We start from the raw sequence: 23,173 nt of genomic DNA, 5'->3' as shown, positions 1-23,173 counted from the left end.
AATAGTTCTACTATTGGCTAGTGGGAGTTTGTGCTCTTATCTGGCTTTTGAGATAAGAAGGGGACCCCTGCACCTACTCTGGAGAAATCCTGAAGGAGCCAAGACTTTTGTCCAACTGAGAGAACCGTGAGGAGACCAGTGACCCGTCTGAAAGAGGCTTGGCGACCAACTTCTGCTGCTGTCCTGGAAGAGCCCCATCTTACTGTTGGTCTCCAGCAGACCTGCGAGGGAGCTGCTAACCTTTGAGTGGAGGGAACATCCATTCCCGATGTCTGCTCGGTGCCCAGATAAGAAGAGCCTTCGGAAGTACCCCGGGACTGCCCTGTGTCTGACCAGCTCTGAGTTTGGACTACTGTGCTGCCGATGTTGCCGTTCCGAGTTGAGACATGGAACTTGAGGGACCCTCAGCTTGTCCTACAAGACTTACCTCAGCGGAATTTTCAGAGCCCTAGCGTCAAGGCAACCATAGATAGAAGGGAAGATAGAGTCCCTTTGTTGAGTCTACTTATTTGTTTGAACAGCTTTCTTCAAGAACTCTCACTTTTCCTACATCTTCGCATATCCTGACCTGTCTCTTGGCCACTAGAGACATAGTGGCCCTCGCCTGCCAACGAGAACACTCATGTTCCAAGAATAGGGAAGGACCTTTAAGGTTTGTACCTTTTGCCTAGTAAATGCAACAAGTGTTCTTCAGGTTGCAGTTTGAGATTTGTTTGCCCTCTGAGACAGCCTTATGCAGTTGAGCTTTTAGCGGTTCTGGGACGGTTTCTATTTGTTGTTCCAGCTCATCCCATTTGTGGCAGCCGTAACCAGCTAATAGTGTAGTATTGTTAGCAATCCTGGTTTGGTACGCTGCAGAGGAGGCAACCTTTCTCCCAAACGTATATATCTTCTTGCTCTCCTTATCTGGTGGGGCTTTTGCCGATCCCAGGGGAGTTCGGGTCAGTGGGCTCATGTCCGAATAGCTTTTCTATCCTAGGGTTGACCACCCCTGTGAAAGTAGGTGTTAGTAGGGAAGGTTGGATACATCTCTGGACAGACTGCAGGAGAGTTATAAACTGCGTGTCGAACTTCTTGTCCCCCAGGATATCTTCCACAAATTCCTTGTCAACCTGTGTCTCCCGAATGTCGATAATGAAATGTTGCGCTGCCTTTAGTAGCAGTTCTTTGTACTGGAGTTGGTTTTCAACCAACAAATTTGCTACCGGCTGGCCCTGATGGATGTAAATGTCGTCATCATCGTCGTAAAACTGATCTTGGTCATAGAGGTCCCCCTGAGACCCTGGGTCTGCTTGGTCGTCATAATAGGAGTCCCGAGAGGGGTCTTGGTATTGATAGGTGTCTTGGGATGTCGAGGCTGGGGTGTCTAAAGCAGAGGTGCTTGACTGTGGCTCAAGGCGAGACTTCCTGGCAGGTGGTGGGTCTGCTGATGCCCCTGGCAGCGAGGTGTCTCTTTGAGCTGCCAGTTGGTCAGGTTATCTATCCATAAAGTTCACGAAACAGGACATTGTGCCTAAACTCTTAAATTGTTGTGGAGTAAAATGGCATAAGGGTGGGAAGCCTGAAATGACAGGGGCCTGGGAGGAAGTGACATCTTATCAGGTGTGGGATGGGAGGGAGTGGTATATTTATGGCGCATAGCCCCAGAGTCTAAGGGGGTAGAAAACTGTCTGGGTGTCATTTGGGGTTAAGGGCGTCAAAACTGTTTTTTCGGCAACCTAGCCTTAAGTATTGTATTGTATTTGGTTATTTATATAGCGCTCCTTTCATATTTGTATGGCCTCAATGCGCTTTATGGTTGGAACAACCTCATTGAGCGTAGTCAATGTGGTAGAGGTTCTAAGAGTTTTAGATTAAGAAATGCTCATGTACATTTTCGCCAGTTTAGGTGGCTGGCTAGGCTCCACTAAGCAACCCAAGGACAGGCACGTGGGTGGGCGCTGTTGGTGGTATACAACAGACTGCTATTGTTGAAGATTCGATGTGTTGCCAGCTATACCGAATTTTCTTTTTGTTGGTAGTCGCTGTATGCTAGTGATAGAAGTGTTGAGGTACATCAGGTGTTTCAGTGTGTATGTGCACTGCTAGACCGGATGGGCACAGCCACAGCTGAATTCTACGGTGCATTGATATTTGGCCGTGCCTACGGCCTGTGTCGACAGACGTGCTCAACAGGTATATGTACTGTATGCTTTGACTTAGTTCGGCTGCAGCGTCCTTTGTCCAGTGTGGACGGCACGGTCTCATTATTCATGGTCCCTCTAGTTGCGAAAGTCTGAGTGGCGAAGCGGTTGCGGTTATTGCAGTTGCCATAGAGAATGCTGCTTGTTTCAAGGGCGTATTTGAGCGGTAGTGAAGTACTGACTGGTTTCTTAATTACTGCTTGTATTTTGTGCATTATCTTAGGGAACGCCAAAATGCCTTTCAGCGCGTGAATGGAGGGCCTTTTCCTATGTGGTGCCCAAACCATCCTTCGCTTTCGGTCTTTGGGGACTGCCATGTGGCGAAAGCGTGCACGATGGCCCAGAGGACAGTGAGGAACCTGAGGCTTTATACCTGGTCACTGCATGGGCAGAGAGTCTCAATGTTGTCACAGAGTCGGCCGTGGGGAATGTCTTTAGTGTGGTTGCGTTTGCGTGGGCCTTGGCCGCCGAGGGTCTTCTCCATCACAGGACCGCTGGCCTGCATCTCGGAGTCGGGGGTCCGCACTTGGGGATCCGTCAGACCTCGTTCACCCTCGGTGTCACTCATGACCCCGATACTGCCCTCGCTGGAGTCTTCCGCCAAGTCTATGGAGGCCTCGGCCTGCAGGGCGTGAGCAGCCCAGTGTTTCGTTGCCCGATCCTTTAGGGTTTTCAGCCGGAAAGGCGGACAGGATTCACAATGCTTTTCAGCATGATCCTTCGAGAGACAGTGATTGCACACTCGGTGCAAGTCCTTCCACAGGAATTTACACTGGCACGAGGGGCAAAATGTAAACAGGGTTTTGTCCATTATGTTTTAAAAGGGCAGATGGGTGAAAATAGAAGGGGATGATGAAATAAACCTTCTCGAAAAGCAGTCAGTATAAAGAACCTCCCCCCTACTGTAATGGGCGGAAGCCCGTAAAGACTGCATCTGGTCGTCGATCGAACAGTCGTCGAAAATGTTGGTGTTCGTCAGGAGCCGTCGAGTGGTTGAGCAGTCGTGCAGTGAGGCGAACAACAAAGGAAAGTAAGAAAGTCTACAAGTACAACTTTTAGTTAATCAAAGGCATCAGCCTAGAAAAGAAGTCTGCATTTGCAACATACTTCAATGGCGGAAAAAAACAATGAGGGACCTTGACGCGTGAAGGACCATGGGTACAGTACACGTCACAATAGGGATAGTATTACTAAACATGCCCTGTCGACGTCCGTTTGTTTCGAAAACAAATCTTGTTACACTCGCGATTCCACTAGATGTCGGACTATGCAGCGCATGTGATCTAAACAGATCCACAAGCTCCAGAAGAGTAACCTAGCACAACACCACCTAGTAAAAAGATGGCATAGCAAGGCATATCAAAACCTCAGTACGGATCAGAGTGTTCATGTGCCACGGCCTCTAGTGCTGCCTATAAAGATCAATACATTAAACAAAGAAACTAGTCAACAAGAGAAGAATCCACACAAATAAAACTTACTTTGAAGCCAACATGGTGCACAAATCCACCTTCTGCATTCATCTGCAGAAGCTTCTTCTTCTTTAGCTTCTTAAGGGCGAGAAGTTCTTTGTATTCTGCGGATTCTCGACAAGCAAGTGGTAGGTTGTCTTCATCCTAAATAAATGGAAGTTTTAGCTTAAGCATTAGGTACAAAAAAGTTTTAGCTTGGAGAAAGAAATGCGTGCAGTTATTTTGAGAAAGACAATATTAATTAAATAAAAGCACAATATAAGACTGATTGAAAAATACCCACAACCATTTCTATTATGTTAATTCATACATTTAGCAAAAGTAGCTGCCTATTATGAATAGCTCAGAAGACTACTTCTGACAACAGGACATGATGTGCATTCATTTCTTAGCCAAATATCATCCAATATTTACTATTCTGTTTTCAGAGACTAATGTACTGGTTGTCAGTGCTGAACGAGTGCTGAATGGAAAGTGGTTTCCACACTATTACCGAACCAAAGAGGAGGGCCTCATCAGCAATGGCATGCTCGATGGATGATCCTTTGCACCTAAGAACAGCGGCTCTGTCTCAGCAATTGCTTCAGTCCTATATGCTGCAATAATGAAGGAGATATGTGGCTGCAGCAGTTGAAAGCATATGGTGCATTGTATTTGATCCTTCTGACAGGCTGGGTACAACAAGTGGAAACAGGTTTCTATGCCTTTGAGGATGAGACCATCCAGGTACATATGATGCCACCAGCAGGGACCCTAGTCCCATTCACCCAAGGTGAAAAAGCACCCACCAAGATGGCCGCCGCAGTGGTACGAGGTGCGCCGAGCTGATTGGCCGTGGCGCTCCTCGTATGGGCACCCAGCATCTAACCGGCAGGCGACGCTGGCCACCCCCACAAGGCCACCACGTAAGGCCAGGGAAGATGGCCAGCAGTCTCTCTGCCAGGCTCCACCGGGACCACACAGATTCACTGTCCCACACGCCCTCTGTTAGGCAAGACTGTATGCAGTACCCTTTGGGTGCACTACAATGACCCTAACTTCCTGGCATTAGGGACCGAACCTTTGATATAAGTCTGAACTACACGTCGAGGGACAGGGTCAAATGGAACGGAAACGGGGAAGTCCTAGCAGGGGTTGCTCCGCTGGACAAGGTGTGTGTGTGGTTGGTTTGCAGTTGGGGATGGGAAGGGTGTTGTGGGGTGTTATGGAGAATTCTCATAAAAGTGCTAATTCCCTTCACCTAAGAGACCCCCAGCAACTTTGCTGGATTTTGAGGACTTGATTTTTTTACCTGGAAAGAGTGTGAGCCTTTTTTCCTCACTCTTTCATGTATTTTGATGAGTGTTTGACACTTGTGTTCTTTGATTATGGAGTTTTAGGTAACTCCATAGGCATCTTCTCATGTGTTTTAACACAGCTCCCTCAGTGCAGTGACACAGGGATGTCTTTTAGACTTCTCAAAGGTTTAAATACCTTCTCTGGGATAAACTACTGTTTTCCAGAGAATGTAAAGTGAAATTGACTTTACTAGTCTTTCCAAATTCCTAGACCCAGCACACACCATCTTACAATGGAGTACTGGAGGAGTTACATAGTATCCACTGTGTCTAAATATTCATGTAGCAGTCAAATGCTACCCTTTCCCATGGAAAACCACTGCACCCAGCCTTTTTAAACAAACTACCATGATTTTTCCCGACTGCGAACACCGGCAGCTAAAAATCACAGGAGTCATGTTTTTCAAGATGGCACCTTAAGCCCCTTTGTTTAAATAGGTCCTGGTGGTCTTTTTTCGCCGTTTCATTTTGGAAAGGTCCTTCTAGAGTTTGTCTCTGCGCGCCAAACCAGGTTTGGTTCCTTTGTTCGTATGCCTTTGGCAGGCTTCCGGACTGAAGACTGCCTCTGGCGTCTGAGTGTCTGGGGAGGGCGGGAAGTGAGGAAGGTGCCCGAAACTCCCTGTGCTTAGTCTCCTAGGAGACCCAAATGCACTCTGGCGTGATTGGCTGGTTGACGGTCCGGCAAGGACAGCCACATTGATGGGTGAGTGACAGCTAGGCCGGAACAAAAGGGAGAGAACTGTTTAAAAGGCGAGTCTCTTGGACAGGAAAGCAGAGTCGACCACTGTAACGAAAGGAACGAAGAAGAGCTGAAGAGGACAGCTGCTGCAACTCCTGGACCGTTGGTTTGCCCGGTGAAGCCACGCTGAAGGTCCAAATTGCCAAGTTCATCTCGACAGAGAAGCCCCTTCAAGGACAACTGCTTCCTTTGAATTGGTGGGACCAATCAACTCGTAAGCCACCTGGATACCATTCTCAAGGCTGATTAGGATTAACCAGGGAGAGGGAAACCAGCTTGTGTGCTTGAATCTACAGCTACTGGAACTGAAGTGACTCCATCTTGTTTGCTTTTTCGACGATCATGTGCAGTGCAGGAGTCCCCCGACATCCTCCCTCTTGTCCTCACGACTGAGGCTCAGGAACAATGAGATCTGCAGGAACTGCCAGGAACCAACGACTTCAGCTGCATTTGTTTCTTCATACTAAGGTACTGTGCCAACCCGATTGAGAGAACGCCACTCTTGCAGTGAAAGTTTGTGAAACTTTCGCAACTTGCAGGCCTAATCAGCTTGTGACCCGACATATGATTCTTTTTCGCCAAATCTACTTCTGGAGAACTTTTGCAAAGACTTTACCGTTTGATACCAGACCTGCTCTTTCCTATCCAGAACACTAGCCCATTGACTTTGGTCTAGCCTATTGACTTGAATTGAACTCTTCTGGTGAACTAAAACTATTTGCACTGCGTAATAAGTGTATGTGATATATTCTACTTAACTTGTCCCCTTTGCTCACTTCAAACTAAACTGCCATTTGGTTCCTATTTCAGGGGAGCTCAAACTCTCTAAAAATCTTAGAGAGTTGTATTGAAGTGTATTGGTATATTAAGTTGCCTCTTCTAGTGAAATGTTTTCTAAATGATTGTGTAATAAACTAATAAGTGTTTTGCCAAGAAACCTTGAGTATAAGTGTCTACTTGAACCACTGTGATTGAAAGTCCTCTGTGTAATTACTTGTACTGCTCACATTCACTCTTGAGATAAGCCTGGCTGCTCAGCTCGCTACCAAAAACAGTGTGGTACAGACTTATACCAAAGGTTGGTTTGGCTAACACCTGTAGTCCTAATTGTGTGTAGTGGTCTCAGAGGGTACTGCCGGCAATTCTGCCTAACATGGAGTTGCAGGCAAAGTGGGAGGGAGGCGGGATGGGGACAAGACACACACTGGGCTATGTCTACTATAGATATGCACGGATGCATTGCCTGCATCGCTGCCCACATGATACATTGGGTTTCCAGAGACAATGGCTGGTACGGTTAAGATTAGAACATGGAATGTCAGGGGGCAAAACAGTTACATTAAACGCTGTAGAATTAGCTCATATTGTAAGAGGAATAATGTGGGGATAGCACTACTACAAGAAACCCATCTGGATGCACAAATACAACAGAACCTAGCAAAAGCATGGGGAGGGATACTTGTTGGTTCCACGTACTCCACCTACGGAAGAGGGGTTTTAATTTGGATAGGTCCGGCCATTCCCTTTAGAATCCTTACAACCAAAACTGACGATGAGGGTAGGATGGTACTAATGCATGGAATGCTGGAGCACCGCAAGGTTTGTATAGTAAACACATATGCACCTTATCCCAATGCCACCTTTCTGTACACAAGACTAGGCCCTTAAAGAGATAGACCACTGCTATGGGGGGGGGGGTGTAGGGTGTTAGGGACAATTCTCTGTAAAGGCTAATTTCCCAAACCTAGTGAGCCCCCCAGCAGCTTTGCTGGATTTTTGGGGTTTATTTTTTTCTCCTGCTAAGAGTGAGACTCTTTTTCTCCCACTCTTAGACATGATTTGAAGTGTTCCTTTGTATGTGTTCTATGGGCTCCTTTACCCCATAGTGTTTCACGTGTTTTTGATATGTGGGTTACACAGCACCCTCCGTGCAGTAACCCATGGGTGTCGTAGTGACCCCCAAACAGACTCCATACCCTGGGACTGACTACTGTCTCCCAGGGCATGTAAAGTCACTATTGGCTTTACTAGTCTTAAATTGTGAACAGAACCAGTACAAACCATCATATTGTGGACGTACTGGTCGGGGCAATTCAATTGCCCCGGGGTCTGTTGTTCGAGGGGGCACTGTCCAGTCCCCCCCGACCGAGTTTTGGCTGGTGGCAGTGGATACTACTTTTTATATTCGACCGCAAATATATTCCTATGGGATTTTCCCATTGTTCGAGGCTACCACTTTTTAATATAGCCTCGAACATACCGCCGGTTTATTAAATTAATATAAATTCACCGGTTGGTATTTTTTGTCGGAACTTGGTTCCAAAATGGCGTTTGTGTTCGCTTCTGTGACTCCAACCCAAGTCGAGCCCTTTGTTCCACTTTTTGGCGGGCTTCTCCACAGAAGCCTCCAAAAATGGTACCACTCTGTCTGGGTACCACAGGGGTGTGGGAGGGGGTTTAGGCACCCTGGACTGAGTTGCATCAGCAACTCAAGTCGCACTCTTGTGTGATTGGCCCAAGTGGTGAGCCGCCTGGCTCACCACTTAGCATGTTTGAGTGACAGCTAGGCTGAATGAATGGGGGTTTTCTGCATAAAAGCAGGGCTTTCGGGACTGGAACTTCAGAAGTCGCCACAGGACCTAAAGAATCCGAGGAGGGAGAAGCCGAGCCGACCTGCAACAACGACACCACTGGTGGAGCCCTGCTGAACCGTCTCACCACTTTTCCCGGCGACAGTGGAGATCTCCAATCCGGAGAGTCTTCTTCCTTTGACTGGTGGGGATAACCAGTTTGCCTGTCTTTTCGTCTTCCTGGACCATCTCGTGGCCGCCTTGCCTGTGCCAAGCACCCCGGCAACCACCACGGTTTACCACTACCGCGAAGAAAAGGGTAGTATCTTGTAACCGGAGAACTCTGCGGCTGGTTTCTTCCCTGGTAGTGCAACGACCTTCATCTTTCCTCCACGTCGAGACCTCCTCTTCCTCTGGACGAAACACCGACTTGCACCCACTGCCAGGAACAAGTGCCCCCGCTGGAGCTTTCTTCCCATTTCAGGTACTGTGTCCCGCCTGGCTTCCCTTGCGACAGATCGTTCAGAGTGACAGTAAATCCTCGACTTTCTAACCTGGGTTAGCCTGGGGCCTGTTAACTAACTTTTCCTGACTTGATCTCAATCTTTTATGAACTATCTACAAAGACTCTTTGGGCATAACCCCACTGTGTGATCCTGGACACATTTTGCTTGCTCTCTCTAAGAGTGGGCCTGGCATTTGAACTTCCTTGCTCTCCAGTAGACTTTGCCTAACATGCCTCACTGTGGTTCTTTGAAAGGTATTGAAATTGTGTGCTTCCATAACTTTGCCTTTTTCCCTCCCTTTTTCTATAACTTATTCGAGTGCCATCTTATGTTAAGCGCTCACCTCTGTCTGAAAATAAGTGGAGTTTCTCATTAAGACTTGTCTAATAAGTATTTAGGGTTGTATATATAATAATGACTGTGTGTTGAAATGACTTAGCTCTTTTTGTGCTAGTGTAATTTACATGTGTGTCTTTAAATAAATAATTATATACTTTTACACCAAAGCTCTGGTCAGTGTTTGCTTGTGCTACTGTATCTCTGTACCTATTGTGTATACTCTACATACTGCCCAACTCATCTTGAGAGAAGTCTGACTGCTCAGCCACAGCTACCAGGTAAATCTGGGTGGTACAGTCTGCTACCAATTGGATTTCCTGCCAACCACCTGTAGTCCTAAATCTTTTGCAGTGGTCCCTAAGAGAACTGCACAGGTTTCTGCCTAACATAGGGGACCCCACTAAGGACCGGTCGGACGACAAACACAGAAGACCGTCCCCGACTGCCAAGGTGCTCTCCTCATTGGTGCAGCACTTCCAGCTGAAAGATTTGTGGAGGGAGCAACTTGCAAAAAAGTAGGGAATATTCTTATTACTCAGCCCCACACAAAGTTCACACCAGAATAGAGTATATGTTTGTTTTCGGATGTGACATACTTACCAAGGGTCTTGTCAGGCCACGCCCCACTTATAGCTACCTGGACGGTGTCCGCTGCTAGAACACCCATACCCACATGGAGACTGAGAAGTGAGGCACCGCTAGTCGTAGCATTTCGCGAACAATAATGAAAGGCACATTGGACTTCTTAGAGACCAACAAGGGGAGTGTGAAGGAACGGTGTGGGAGGCGTACAAAGTAGTCATTAGGGAAGAAATGGTGGCGGCCTCTGGAGGCACCCAGAAGTCCATTGTGAACACCCTCACGAACATAGAAGAGGAACTGCGTGTCTTGGAGTCTGAAGCAAGGACCGACTCAGAACACATAAAAAGAGAGAGATCGAACTAAGGCGGGCATGTTTATTACAGTGGGATAGGCTGGGAATACTCAACTACACACAACACCTGGAGAGGAGTCATGCGCAGGGTGATAAACCAGGGAGGATGCTTTCCTGGTTGTATAAAAGGGAAGTTCCCAGGATCCCAATATGCTCTATCCTCGACAAGGACCATGCTGCGGTAAATACGCAAGCGGGCATCAACGCAATCTTCTCTTGACTACTACCAAACACTCTATGCCGACTCATTGTCGGCAGCAGAAAAACGACACAGGACATACTAGATACAATATAACTACACAGGCTACAAATGCAACATTCAGAGCTACTCGAGGGGGCAGTGACCCCCTGAGGAGGTCCTGGCTACGATCAGAACGCTCCCCACCGGGAAGGCCCCAGGGTCTGACGGGCTAACAGGGGAGTTTCACAAGGCATATGAGGGCGCGCTGGCGCCGCTCCGTGAAAAGGTGTTTAATGCAGTATACGAAAAGGGTATGCTCCCACACACCATGAGAGAGGCTGTGATAATCCCACTTTTGAAACCTGTGAAAGATAGCACGGACTGCGGATCAGTGGACGCCTCTAAGGCCTTTGACTCAGTCCGCTGGAACTGGCTGTATGCTACCATGTTAAAGATGGGGATTGGGCCAGCATACATGAGATTGGTTAGCTTGATATATACTGCTCCGATGGCTAGGGTCCAAACTGGGGAAATGTATTCAGACAGGTGGCAGTTACACAAGGGAACAAGGCAAGGTTGTCCCCTGTCTGAAAGACCCTGAGTACATCCTGCCCTATGTGCTGGAGGTGCGTGACAGGTTCAGCGTGTTCACGGGGATCCAAATTAACAAATACAAGTCATGCCTCTTCCTTCTGGCTGCGATGGTTGCAGTTGCAAAGATGAATTTGCCAGTTCTGCCCCTGCTGTGGTGCGCGGATTCCTTCAAATATCTGGGGGTGAATATACACCACGACCCCAAGATAGAACATGCACTCAACAAGGTGCAAGCTAGGGAGGGGCTGGAAAGGTCTATGGAATTTTGGGGAAAACTACTGTTGTCCATGGCGGGGAGAATAGCAACCCTCAAAATGGTAGCGCTACTGAGGCTTATGCATAGCTTCAGCAACGTCCCGTACAACTTCCCGAGGCAGCTCTTTCGAGACCTCGAAGGGCTGTGCAGGCGGTTCCTATGGCAGGCCCTACGAAAACAGGGGGTTTAAACTACCGAACTTTGAATTATATTTTCTGGCATGCCAATTGCGGCATCTGGTAAGATGGATGGCAGATGAGGTCACAACAGAAACGACATTCCTTCAACCAGCCGTCAAACATATGTACCTCAGGGATTTACTTTGGACTGCCGGAAAGGAAGTGAACGATCACCTATATTTGGTGAGGTTGGGGGTCCATATCTGGAAGAGGACCTGTGGGATAATGCGATTGAAGGACCCAGTCTCTCTGCAGATCCCCATCGCAGTGACCACGGTGGGCGAAAGATGGAGCAGCGCGATGGTGAGGACCAGGTGGGAACCAAGCGGGGTGGCCACATTGGGGGACTCCTTAATGAAAAAGGGCTACTGACGTTTTCTGAACTGCAGGAGATTTCAGGCATACCCATGGGGCAATTTCAACTACATGGGGCAGTGCTGGGAGTGATTACGAGGAGGTGGCCTTGTGTGTTTGGAGTGGCGATGTGGTGCAAAGAAGTAGAGAATCTACTTAGCGTCATGGAAGGCGGGCATTACATTTCTAGAATTTATGAACTGTTAATTGTGAGCACCTCGAGATACGAGTTGAAGTCCAGGGGGAGATGGGAAGTGGAACTGGGTAAAGGGTTTGAAGATAAAGAATGTGGGGGCCATAGCCCTATACCACAAGAAGGTCTCCAGAAATGCCCGATTACATTTGATACAATTCTATATCACCAACATTACATACCTTCCGCCAGAGCAAATTTCTAAATTACAAAAATCCCAGGTGCACAAGAATGTCCCAAATGCAGGAAAGCGGGGGCTGGCATGACATGTTTTGGGGATGCAGGGTGATAAAGGGGTTCTGGGAGAAGCTAGCTCACAAAGCCGCCCAAGACGGAGTTAATCTGGAAATACAAGCCCCAGAGGCATGCATACTAGGCAGGTACAAAAGGAGCTCGAAGAACGAACCACTGAATAAACTTAATGATTTAATGTACATGCTGGCCAAGCGACGCATAACTATGGGTTGGAAAGATACCAATGGTCCAAGTGTGGTCAGATGGTGGGAGGATCTGAAGAAATGGGTGGTGGCTGAAAAGGGAGTATGGGAGAATGCGCTACGAGCGCAAAAGTTGGATATGAGCACAGACATTCAACAGTGGATAGCCCTGACCGTATCGTTGTTCAGCCCAATAGAGAATGTAACCACATGAGGGGGAAAGCAGTGCGTGCATATGGCAAACTATGGACTTAATGTACTATATTGGAATGTAGATAGGGTGTACGGGGAGGGGGGGGGGAGTTGAGGGGAGAGGTTGAAAGTAAATGCAAAATTGATACACGTGTAACATTGGTGTGATGTGTTGGTTAATAAAAAACAATTAAAAAAAACAGTCTGTACTACACAGGTTGGTAGTGTGGCTGAGCAGCTAGGCTGATCTATCTCAAGAGGGGTCAATGTGAGCAGTAATGTGACACAGAGTTTCACAGTAACAGTTATTCAAATAAACTCTTACACTCAAGGTTTCTTGATTAAACAATTATTAATTTATTTCACAGTCAGTTGAATAAGCACTGTCATGACCACTATGAGGGGGCACAAGTTGTGCCACAAGCAGGCTCCCACCAGAACCCTAAGGGCCTTAAAACCACTGCCAAAGGGATCCTGGAGCCAGTCCTAGTGCCTTTGGCACCATGCTCATATGTAGGAAGGTAGGGCTGTCCAAACTAGGTCCCAGTTATGTACATGGGCCTTTAAATCCAACATGGAAGCAACCACACAGTCTAGTTTTAAGAACCAAGCCATGCGGTCTAGTGTTTTGGGTGTGGCAGGCCTGCAACTACTTTCCATGGTACTACTTTACCTGGGCTATATAAACCACACCCTGACTGCAGAACATGCTTCATGTAATTCTGCAACCAGCAGCGTGACGCTCACCGTGTCCAGCTCCTGGTCTTCAGCATCTTCCTGTAATTCTGCAAGAACAAGATTATTCTGTTTTACCTGAGACAACACCATCCAGCACTCAGCATCTCAACTGGGCTGCAATCTGTGGAAACCGAGAGAAGAAGAAACATCACTCACTGTGAGTACTATCTAAGAACTTCCGGCAAACTGCTACCACAGCTGCTGTTCGAACATTGCGACCTGCAATAACCAGAAAGGGAAAAACAACATTAGAATGCGCGCTTCCAAAACATAGAATTCCATCAGTCTTACCTGAATTCCATCGCGCTACGCCACGCTTCCATCCGGAGCACCACAGCAACATCTGCAAAGGAAAAGAGACATATTCAGGTTCGCTTTCAATATTAAACAACCTCACAGCGCTGTACTACCTTAACGGATTCCGGGGGGCCTGTTTTTCATCGCGGTCTCATCCACTCGCAGCCCCACAGTGGCCTGTGAGGAGAAGAAGAAAACACAGGTTAGCTTAAAAAGACAATAAAGGTGCTGCGCTTCGTGCTCTTTTCTAGAAACGTGCCTCTCCATCCGGCACGCCAGCATCAAGACCTTCGGCCCCGAAAAGGAGATAAAGACATTAACGAATTCCCACCATAAACAGAACAAAGACTTACAATTAACAAACCTACCTGCAGATTCACGGTCACAGCAGGCCTGGGCCCAAGGAAGGCGTACTGCACCAGTGAAGCAACTCAGGCATCTCGCCAACAAACGTCAAGCGCCCCTGCACAAGAAACGTAGGACCGATACCTCACTCTACAAATAACTAAGTTTCATTATTCAGCAACTGGGCAACTACGCATCCAGGGTTCCAGATCTCAGAGCCTTCCAGATGGACTTCAGAAGAGAGCAATCTATGTAACACTTATAATACACTTTAAAACACACTCTTAGTTTCTCTAAGTCAGATGATGCCCTTTGGTGATGGCACACAGACACTTCATACACCCTCAGGTGACTTAAATAGCTAGGACACTGTGGACATCGATGTATCACTGGTACAAACAGGTAAGTACTTCTAAAATCTTCCAATGCAGAGTAAATTAACCCTTTCTTGGGGAAAAGGTCAAAGCACAAAGTCAGAGGTAAAGAAGAGTCTCTCAGTGAGCCAGGACAGCCAATGTTAATTGCACAATGTCTAGGAGCTGAAGATCTTGTAGGTAGGTAAAAGTCTTGCACACTGTTTTTCGAATCGTTTGTAGGAAATCGAACACTTGAAGGGCCACAAACTGGGAGGCTTGTGAGGGGCAAAGCTATAGCAACTCTGCAAGGTAACCAAGACAGGTCTCAACTGAGAGCAAGCAAGGCTACACAACAAGAGGTAAGTTCTCTTAGACTTTACAGTACTTCTGGTTAGAAGAAATGGTTCCAGCTGGCTTCTGTCCCTGTACAGCTCTGCAGATCCGGTTGTTCCTGAGCCTCATTCGTGGGGACAAGAGGGAGGACGTCTGGGGACTCCTGCTCTGCAATGGGAAGGTCAGCAGCAGCAACGGGCAGACTTCGATTCAGCGGTCCTTCAGTGTTTCAGCTCCTCGCATCTGACGGCAAAAAGCAACACTGCGGTTCTCGGATACCGCTCTTGAGTTTCCTCGCATCTAGGGTCCAACACTCTTTTGAGGTGGCTCAGGCTTGGTCAGTCCTGCTTCAGGTTATTCCGGAGGTTATTCCTGGCGCTCAGGTCCGACTTAAAAGTAACACAGACAATCTGGTGTCCCTCTCCCTGGTACTTCAGTTCCAGCAGCAGCAGTGGAAGTACAGCCAGCTCTGAGAGGATGTCTAGATGGGCTTATTTTCAAGTTGATTAGTCCCACCAACTCAAAGGGAGAAGTAGTCCTTGCAGGGCTTATCTAGTCGAGGCAAATTCGGAGCTTCAGCAGAGCAGCAGGGCTTCACAGGGCAATCCAACGGTCCAGGAGTAGCAGCAGGTGCCGCTTCCAAGTTCTTCTTCGGATTCCTTCGTCCAGTGGTCGACTCTGCCTTCCAAACCAAAAAGCCTCACCTTTTATGCAGGTTTCTCCCATTCATTCCAGCCTAGCTGTTAAATCACACATCAGGGTGGCTGTCCTTGCAGGACAGCCAGCCGGCCAATCACCTTTGGGTGCATTCCTGTAACCAAGGGGATTAAGCACAGGGAGTTTCGGACACCTCCCTTATTTCCTGCCCACCCCAGACACTCAGGCGCCAGAGGCAGTCTTCAGTCCTGAAGCCCGCCAAAGGCGATGGAACCAAGGGACCAAACCTGGTTTGACGCACAGAGAAACTCTAGAAAGACCTTTCCAAAAAGAAATTGCAAAAAAAGAAGACCGGGACCTGTTTAAACAAAGGGGGCTCAGATGCCATCTTGAAAAACATAGCTCCGGGGGCACTGTTGCGCACTGCAGAAATGGCCGTCTGATCTTAGAGCTCCCGCTCCACTGAGAAATCCTGTGCTACATGATCCTTTCCAGAGCCGCCTGAAAATCTGATAAATAGTGGTACGGGTAGCCCAGATACCTGTGTGTGTTCTGTGTAACTCCTGACAAGCTGCGACCAAAAATGCCAGAGTCACAGATGGATGAACCTTAGCCGCCACACACATCTGAAGCGATCCGGCTCGGAGCACCGAAGGTAATCACCCGAGAGCCGTGGATGCGGAAGGTCGTGAGTGGGCGGAGCCTATCCCTGCAGCCCGCGCCCAGCCTGAACCCTCAACACGACGCTGGAGTGCGAGGGCATAGGGGGTGAACGGAGCGGAGGTGGACAGTCGGACCTCCGGATGCGACCTGGGCCCGCGGCGCTTTCCCGCCACTGAGCTCCAAGACCGCCCCCGGCCCCTGCCGTGCCCGCGACGAAGGACGTGCAGCTGCGCTGCGACGCTGTTGTGAGCAGAGGCCTGAAGGGACCCAACATACACCACGCGGCGCCAAGTAAGAAGGTCGGGGATGCAGCGAAGGGGGAGCGGTGCCACATAGACAGGGTTGACCAGCGCATGCCGGCGGGCTCTTGCCATTGAGGTGCTCTGCTGGGTCGGTCAGACGGCCCCACTGTCTTCGGAGTATAACACAGGCACGGCGAACCCTGCTGGATGCACGTTGCTCACGGGTGCCTGGCCCCATACTACGCGGGCTGAACGACGGCTACTGGAGAGCCAATGACTGGTTGTATAGACCCGGAGGAGCCCTCTCCCCGCGCAACCCCCGGCAGACCAAAGTGAGCACCCGAGTCCAGCGCTGTGTGCAAACGCAAATTATAACACGCTTGAAAACACACAACAGCGCAGGGGTACTTTCAGATTACACGCTGGTGATGGTCCCCTAGCTGTGCCATAACATTTGAGTGCATTATACCCCGAGGGGCGGGCCGGAGTCAGTCTCATAAATTACCTGGCAAACAGTGGTGGCTAAAAACATTTGCAAGGCTAATACAACACGAACTACCACGAATTTCATAGTCCAACAATAAAACACGTGGGAGGACGCAGTCCATTCATGGTTAACGAGCACCGGCAGACCATACTCTGTGATTGCCTGAATACAACGCTCCCAACCTTAGAGCTTTGTCCTGACCCTTTATAGAAACATACAAGGAGCAGAACTGAAAATACACGGAAGTGTGACGAGCCCAATAACAGGCTATTGAGGAAATACAACAGCAAATACCACGACAACACTATGGGCGAACCACACAAAACAGGTAAAGGGTCCAAGACTCCTGGTAACAAGAGGAAAGGCCCAATGGATGCTTACACTGGGAGCCAAAATCAAAATCCTACCATAGATGTCCACACTAGCATTAATGAGGCCTTGGACCCAGAAATTGGAGACCAGGAAGACAGCTTGACAACAATAGTGCAGAACGGATTTCGTGCAGTGAACATGAAGTTGGATGATATAGTAACCACTATTGGCTCCCTCAAGGCCAGAGTTGATAAAGAAAGCGCACGTGTCATGGAAACTGAAAACAGAATAAGCACTAACGAAGACACTACTGCACACCACGGCCACGACATCATCCAACTTAAAGAAACCGTGTCCAAATTACAGAATAAATGTGAGGACCTCAAATCAAGATCAAGGAGAAATAACATCCGAGTGGTGGGCGTGTCGGAATCGTTTCGAAAAGGGCAAATGGAAAAGCAACTTGAAATGCTACTCAAATCCTTTTTTAGACCGGAGGCGTTCTCCGAACACTTCTTAGTTGAAAGGGCGCATCGCACACTGGCACCAGCACCTAAACCAGGCGCACCGCCACAAACGATAATTGCGAGACTCCTTAATTACAGAGACAGGGACGCAATCCTGCGAATGGCAAGGGATGCTGGAACACTCCAATATAAAGAAAACCGGATACACATATACCTGTATATTTCCGCCGGGCTTCAGGCGAGCAGAAGATCCTATGAGCCTGTCAAAAGGCTCCTGAAGGAACGCTAGGTCCCATATGCCTTGATTTTCCCGGCCAAAATGAGGATTCAACACGCAGGAAAGGCACATTTTTTTTTAAACCCCGGCTGAAGCCACACAGTATATTGAAACTTGCATACCCTTGCCTACCAGAGGGGGCAGACCGATACAGAACAACAGGCCCCGACCGGCGGATTAAAAGACACTGAGTGAACGAGTACACGCTAAGGTATTGCATCTTTGGGCTGTGGCCTCGACTGTTTAACGGTTAAGGCGGACCGCGTGATGTTGTCAAGTGGAGTCGGAGCAAAGTCGGCGGCCATGTGAAGTAACATGGCTACCCCTGGAATACTCCAAGAGTTCAGATGGGAACATCGTCAAGTTGGGGGTGATGATCTGGGGAATGGAATTGGTTGTTTTTGTTTTGGAAGAGATGTAGGGGGGGGGGTTTGTGGCCACTGGAGGGCGTTGGGTCCGGACAGATGTTTGACAGTGGTCAACTGTTTGTTGAATATTAAAATTGTGGTTGCACTGAGGCTGGCGCTGACCGGGTCGCACAAAAGTTATAACCCTGATGGTCAAGACAATGTCAAGATACCTCCCTATAATGCACTGGTGACGGATTGAGGATAAAACTGCTCACGTGGAATGTAAGGGGACTAAATCGGATGAAAGTCAAGAAAATTAGTAATTATATTGTCAGACATGGCCCCCATGTCCTGATGTTACAAGAAACGCATACAACGGGAGTCAACACATACATACTGCCCAAATGGGGGAATTTACGGTGTTACACTGACTATTCTTCCCAGTCTAGAGGGGTTATTACTCTTATTCCTCCAAGCTTGGGATTGGGGCTGGAGGGCCACAAGGCGACTCAGCTGGGCAGATACGTTATTGTATGGGGAAAGGTCGCTGGCCAACAACAACACTATGGGCGACAACACTATTGTTGCTGGTTAATACATACAGGCCCAATATAGACGACCCTGCTTTCTAGATGAATGTATACCAGATGATTGCTTCGCAGGGTTTGACCAATGTAATCTGGGGTGGAGACTTCAATTTGGCTCTAAATCCCGCACTAGATAGGTCCTCAGAAACTATTATAGCTCCGAGCAAGACAGCCCTGACCCTGGGCCACATTCTTCTGTAGATTTCACTGGTGGATGCCTGGCGGGAAATACAGCCTGGTAGTAGAAGATACACATACTACTCTTCGGTTCACGACTCAATCTAGAATCGACTATTGGTTTGTTTCCTCGGTCATGACTGGTGCTTTGCAAAAGTGTGAAATTCTGCCCCGTACGTTATCCGATCATTCCCCAGTGATGTTGGAGCTAACACTCCGAAATGCCCCCTGTCCCGCAAGAAGGTGGAGAATGCCGAATGGGATGGTGGAATCACTAAATATCGAGATAGTTGAGTTTTTCACCGACAATGTGGGAACGGTTGAAAGATACTCCACGGTGTGGGAATCCTTCAAGGCATGGATCAGGGGATTGCTGATGTCCAAGTCTGTTGGCATGCTGAACGGTGTACGCGCCGAACTAACGGACATTGAAAGTAAATTAGACAAATTAGATGAAACCTACACCTGAACACGAGACATAGAAATATTAGCTGACATACACACACACCTCCAGGAATTTGATAAGCTGGCCATCAGAGAAGTGCGCTATGTGGCAGCCCCCATGCGGGCACGCAGATACGGGGAGGGTAACAAGGCTGGCAGAAAGCTGTCCAACTTACTTAAACATGATAAACAACCCAACCAGATCACTAGCATACAAACAGCACAGGGAGAGATACTCCTGAGGGAAGAGGAAATAAATAGGGAATTTGTTAAATTTTATAAAGAATTATACACAAATAAGGATAAGAAATCACACACAGAAATTAGAGAATACCTTGCAGCTCTCACCCTTCCAAAACTCCCTGATGAGAATCGCTTGGCGATGGACCAGCCACCAGATGCCCCGACACAATAAATGGACGCAAGTGGTCGGAACAGCACATTAGATATTTGGGGATTTTTGTGTCTAGGGATCGACTCACATTATATTCAGATAATTACGAAGCCACGCTACAAACTCTAAATACAAAACTTCAGATGTGGGGGCGTCTGCCGATTTCGATGTGCGGCAGGGTCGCCATCCTTAAAATGGTAATCCTGCCCAAGCTGCTTTACTTCTTTGTCAATATCCCCATATGGCCTGGTAGGACTTTTTTTCAGTAAACTCTGATCCATGGTGGTGGCACTACTCTGGAATGGGAAGACAGCGAGGATAGGCTGGGAAAAAATTACGGAATCTTACTCCTCTGGTGGTATAGCAGCCCCCGACTTTGAGTTTTACTATTATGCTGCACAGGCGCAATTTGCAAAATATTGGTACCATGCTACAGATGAGGTACCCCACACATGGATAGAGGAATACACCAAAACCCCACTAACATAAAATCAGTCATTTTTGATACGCAATACAAGGACACCTGCGAATACAATCCGGTTAGCTGCGCAGTCAGGGCATGGGAGGCTATATATAAAGGACTGAAACTGGAGACACCCTATAACCCAGAAATACCCTTATGGAACTTCCCGGGTATACCGCCTACACATGACAGCACCACACAGTAATCCTGGGACCCTAATTAGGAAATGAAAGTGGGGGATATGTTAATTAATGGGAAATTTGTGACCTTGGGGGAATTGCTGAGGGCACTGGGAGGTGGGCCACTCAAGACACTTCAATATTACCGCATGAGACCGGCATTTCAGAAAAGACGGCCGCTATTCCCAATTGAGCCTCTGCCACAACCATGTGTACAGTTGGTAACTGCTAAAGAAGGCCTGGGAATCTCCAGGCTGTATTCTGCGGTGCAGTCCCATACCCCCACAGTAAATCAAATTAAACAGAAATGGAAGAGAGACGTGCAGATGCCCATCGAAGAGGAGAAATGGTCCAGATACTGCTCACTCACTAAGAAGGTGTCATTGAATTCTGGGCTACGGTTAATCCAATTCAAAATACTAAATAGACTACATTACACGCCGGCTAAAATAGCAAAATTTGCCATGGAAAACCCGGATACTTGCCCTAAGTGCAATGCACCCCAGGCAGGAGCCTTTGATATGTATTGGGAGTGTCCTGTTGTGGCGGGCTTTTGGAATGATGTGGCTGTGATGCTGGAAGAGATAACACAGGTCCCCTCTGACCGAACACCTCAAAAATACCTACTTGGAGACATTGGCAAGCGCCCTGAGAAAGCTAGAAGATGGTTTAATATTTCATGTGCGGTGGCCAAAAAATGCATCCTACAAAAATGCAAAAACGCTGGCCCATCCAGCATGAACCAATTTCTTCGTGAACTAACACATGTCAATGAAACGTAAGAATATGTCTTGACCCAATCTCCGGCATGCAGGCCCAAAGACAGCTGGGGCCCCTTCAGAGTTTATTTGTGTAACGATCTCCGATGATGATGAGTCTTTGTAATTTTGAATGTATAAATGAACCAAAATGTATACTTACTGATTATATGAGGTGCAATGTGGAACGGTGCTGTGTATCTCCATGTGACCACTAATAAAACGTTTGAAAAAAAAAAAAAGAAAAACACAGCTCCCACGATTTATCACTACCGGTGTTCGCGGTCGGGAAAAATCATGGTAGTTCGTTGTAAAACCACTGCCACCAGCCATTTCGAGAGGAAATGGTAGCATCTGACTACTACATGAGTTTCTAGACACAGGGGATACTAAATAACCCATCCAGCACTCTATTGTAAGATAGGGTGTGCTGGGTCTAGGAATTTAAAAAGACTAGTAAAGTCAATTTCACTTTACTTTGTCTGGGAAACAGTAGTTTATCCCAGAGAAGGTAGTTAAACCTTGGGACAGCCTAAAAGGCTTCACTGTGTCACTGCACTGAGGGGGCTGTGTGACACAAATGAAAAGATGCCGCCTATGGAGTTGTATAAAACCCCATAACCAAAGAACACAAGAGTAAAACACACATCAAAATACATGAGAGAGTGGGAAGAAAGGGGCACACTCTCTCCAGGTAAAGAAACCAAGTCCTCAAAATCCAGCAAAGTTGGTGGGGGTCTCGAAGGTGAAGGGAATTAGCACATTTATGAGAATTCTCTGTTAAAACACCAACACTCAGCCCACCACCACCACCCTAATCTAAAATCCACAAGTAATCTTATTCTGCTAGCCACCAGAACCTCAAACATAGAACTTGTTGCATACTAGACACAGCCCGAAAGTTACAGGAACCCTGTTCCTTGCCAACACATGGCAGCAGGCCTCTCAACATCTATACTAACAAACACTTCATCAAGGTCTGACATGCGGATCGCTAAGAATTCGCTAGTGAACTATACAACAAACACTGATGGTTCCAAACTTTCCATTAACCACAGAGCCCCTCCCCCTGTATCCCATTCACCTCCGCTACTCAGCCACACATCTCCAAAACTACTCTTTACCTCGGATACTACTAGTGAGCATCATGCCATTGCCTTATTTGCCACACTTTCTTCGTCGGAGTATACTTATCTCGGGCTTACCGCAATCAGTTCCGAGTATATAATGTTCACTGCCACCCCTACAAGTATGGAAAATATCTCTAATGCAATGACCTTGCCCTCAAACTGCTACCAATGTTGCTGATATCATTAATGATAATGTCTTGCCTTCAAACTGTACCATCATATGTTCAAATGATGTAGATCAAATGATGTAGATCCTCTAGTGGCTAACGCACCTGTTATCAATGTTGCCGATATCATTGATGCTAATGTCTTGCCTTCAAACTGTACATTGTATGCTCAACGGATGTAGATCCTCTAGTGGCTAACGCGCCTGCTACCAATGTTTTTGATACTGATAATGCCTATGCTTTGCCTTCAAACTTTACTACAGTATGTGCAACTGTTTTGGATGCCTCAGAGCTTAGCTCGCCTACTACCACTATTATTCATACCACTTTGACAAAGACCCTGCCTATTGATAGCTCTACTAACCAAACGGAGAACTCTCCAACTGCAATTAAGTTGCCCAACCCCAACTTTAATGATCACTCAGTTAATGCACCCAGGGCCACAGCGACCAAAGCAATTAGAGCCCTTAGTCCTGACTCAATCCTCCCAGCACTCATCAGCACTAGGTCACTACTTGCACATTCTCTAGATATCTCCAACCTCATCACATCCAGTCACCTTGACATCTTAGCAATCAAAGAAACCTGGCTTCTTCCTGCAGCTGGCCACTCCCTATCCTTTGCCATCCCAGACAATTACACGATCATTAGGAAGGATAGAGCAACCAAAGGTGGGGAAATAGCCTTTATTGCTAAAAAAAAAAAAAAGGCACTACCTATTGGAGAAATCAGTAACCTAAGTGTTCCAAACACGCAAACCACTGTCCTTTAAACTAGCCCTGTCCCACAGAGCCACCCTTAATCTTCACCTTACCTATAGGCCGCCGGGGGCTACCCTCTCATTCGAAGAAAATATCTTATATCTCATCTCTTTGCAGGCCAAA

At 47.6% G+C, this 23,173-nt stretch overlaps 1 protein-coding gene across 6 annotated transcripts in view; it reads right to left on the bottom strand.

Moving 5' to 3' along the window:
* Window positions 1-23,173, bottom strand: part of ZZZ3 (zinc finger ZZ-type containing 3) — a 707,971-nt gene that overhangs the window by 186,727 nt on the left and 498,071 nt on the right. For all 6 annotated transcript variants that reach the window (XM_069641671.1, XM_069641666.1, XM_069641669.1 and 3 more), the window contains exon 10: window positions 3,665-3,799. In XM_069641671.1, the coding sequence (XP_069497772.1) occupies window positions 3,665-3,799 (135 nt within the window). The remainder of the gene's footprint in view (window positions 1-3,664; window positions 3,800-23,173) is intronic.

Source organism: Ambystoma mexicanum, chromosome 1q (genome assembly GCF_040938575.1).
Source record: "Ambystoma mexicanum isolate Mex_15411 chromosome 1q, UKY_AmexF1_1, whole genome shotgun sequence".
Classification (NCBI taxonomy): Eukaryota; Metazoa; Chordata; class Amphibia; order Caudata; family Ambystomatidae; genus Ambystoma; species Ambystoma mexicanum.
The sequence above is the reverse complement of the archived record's forward strand: the minus strand, read 5'-3'. Positions and strand labels throughout refer to the sequence as shown.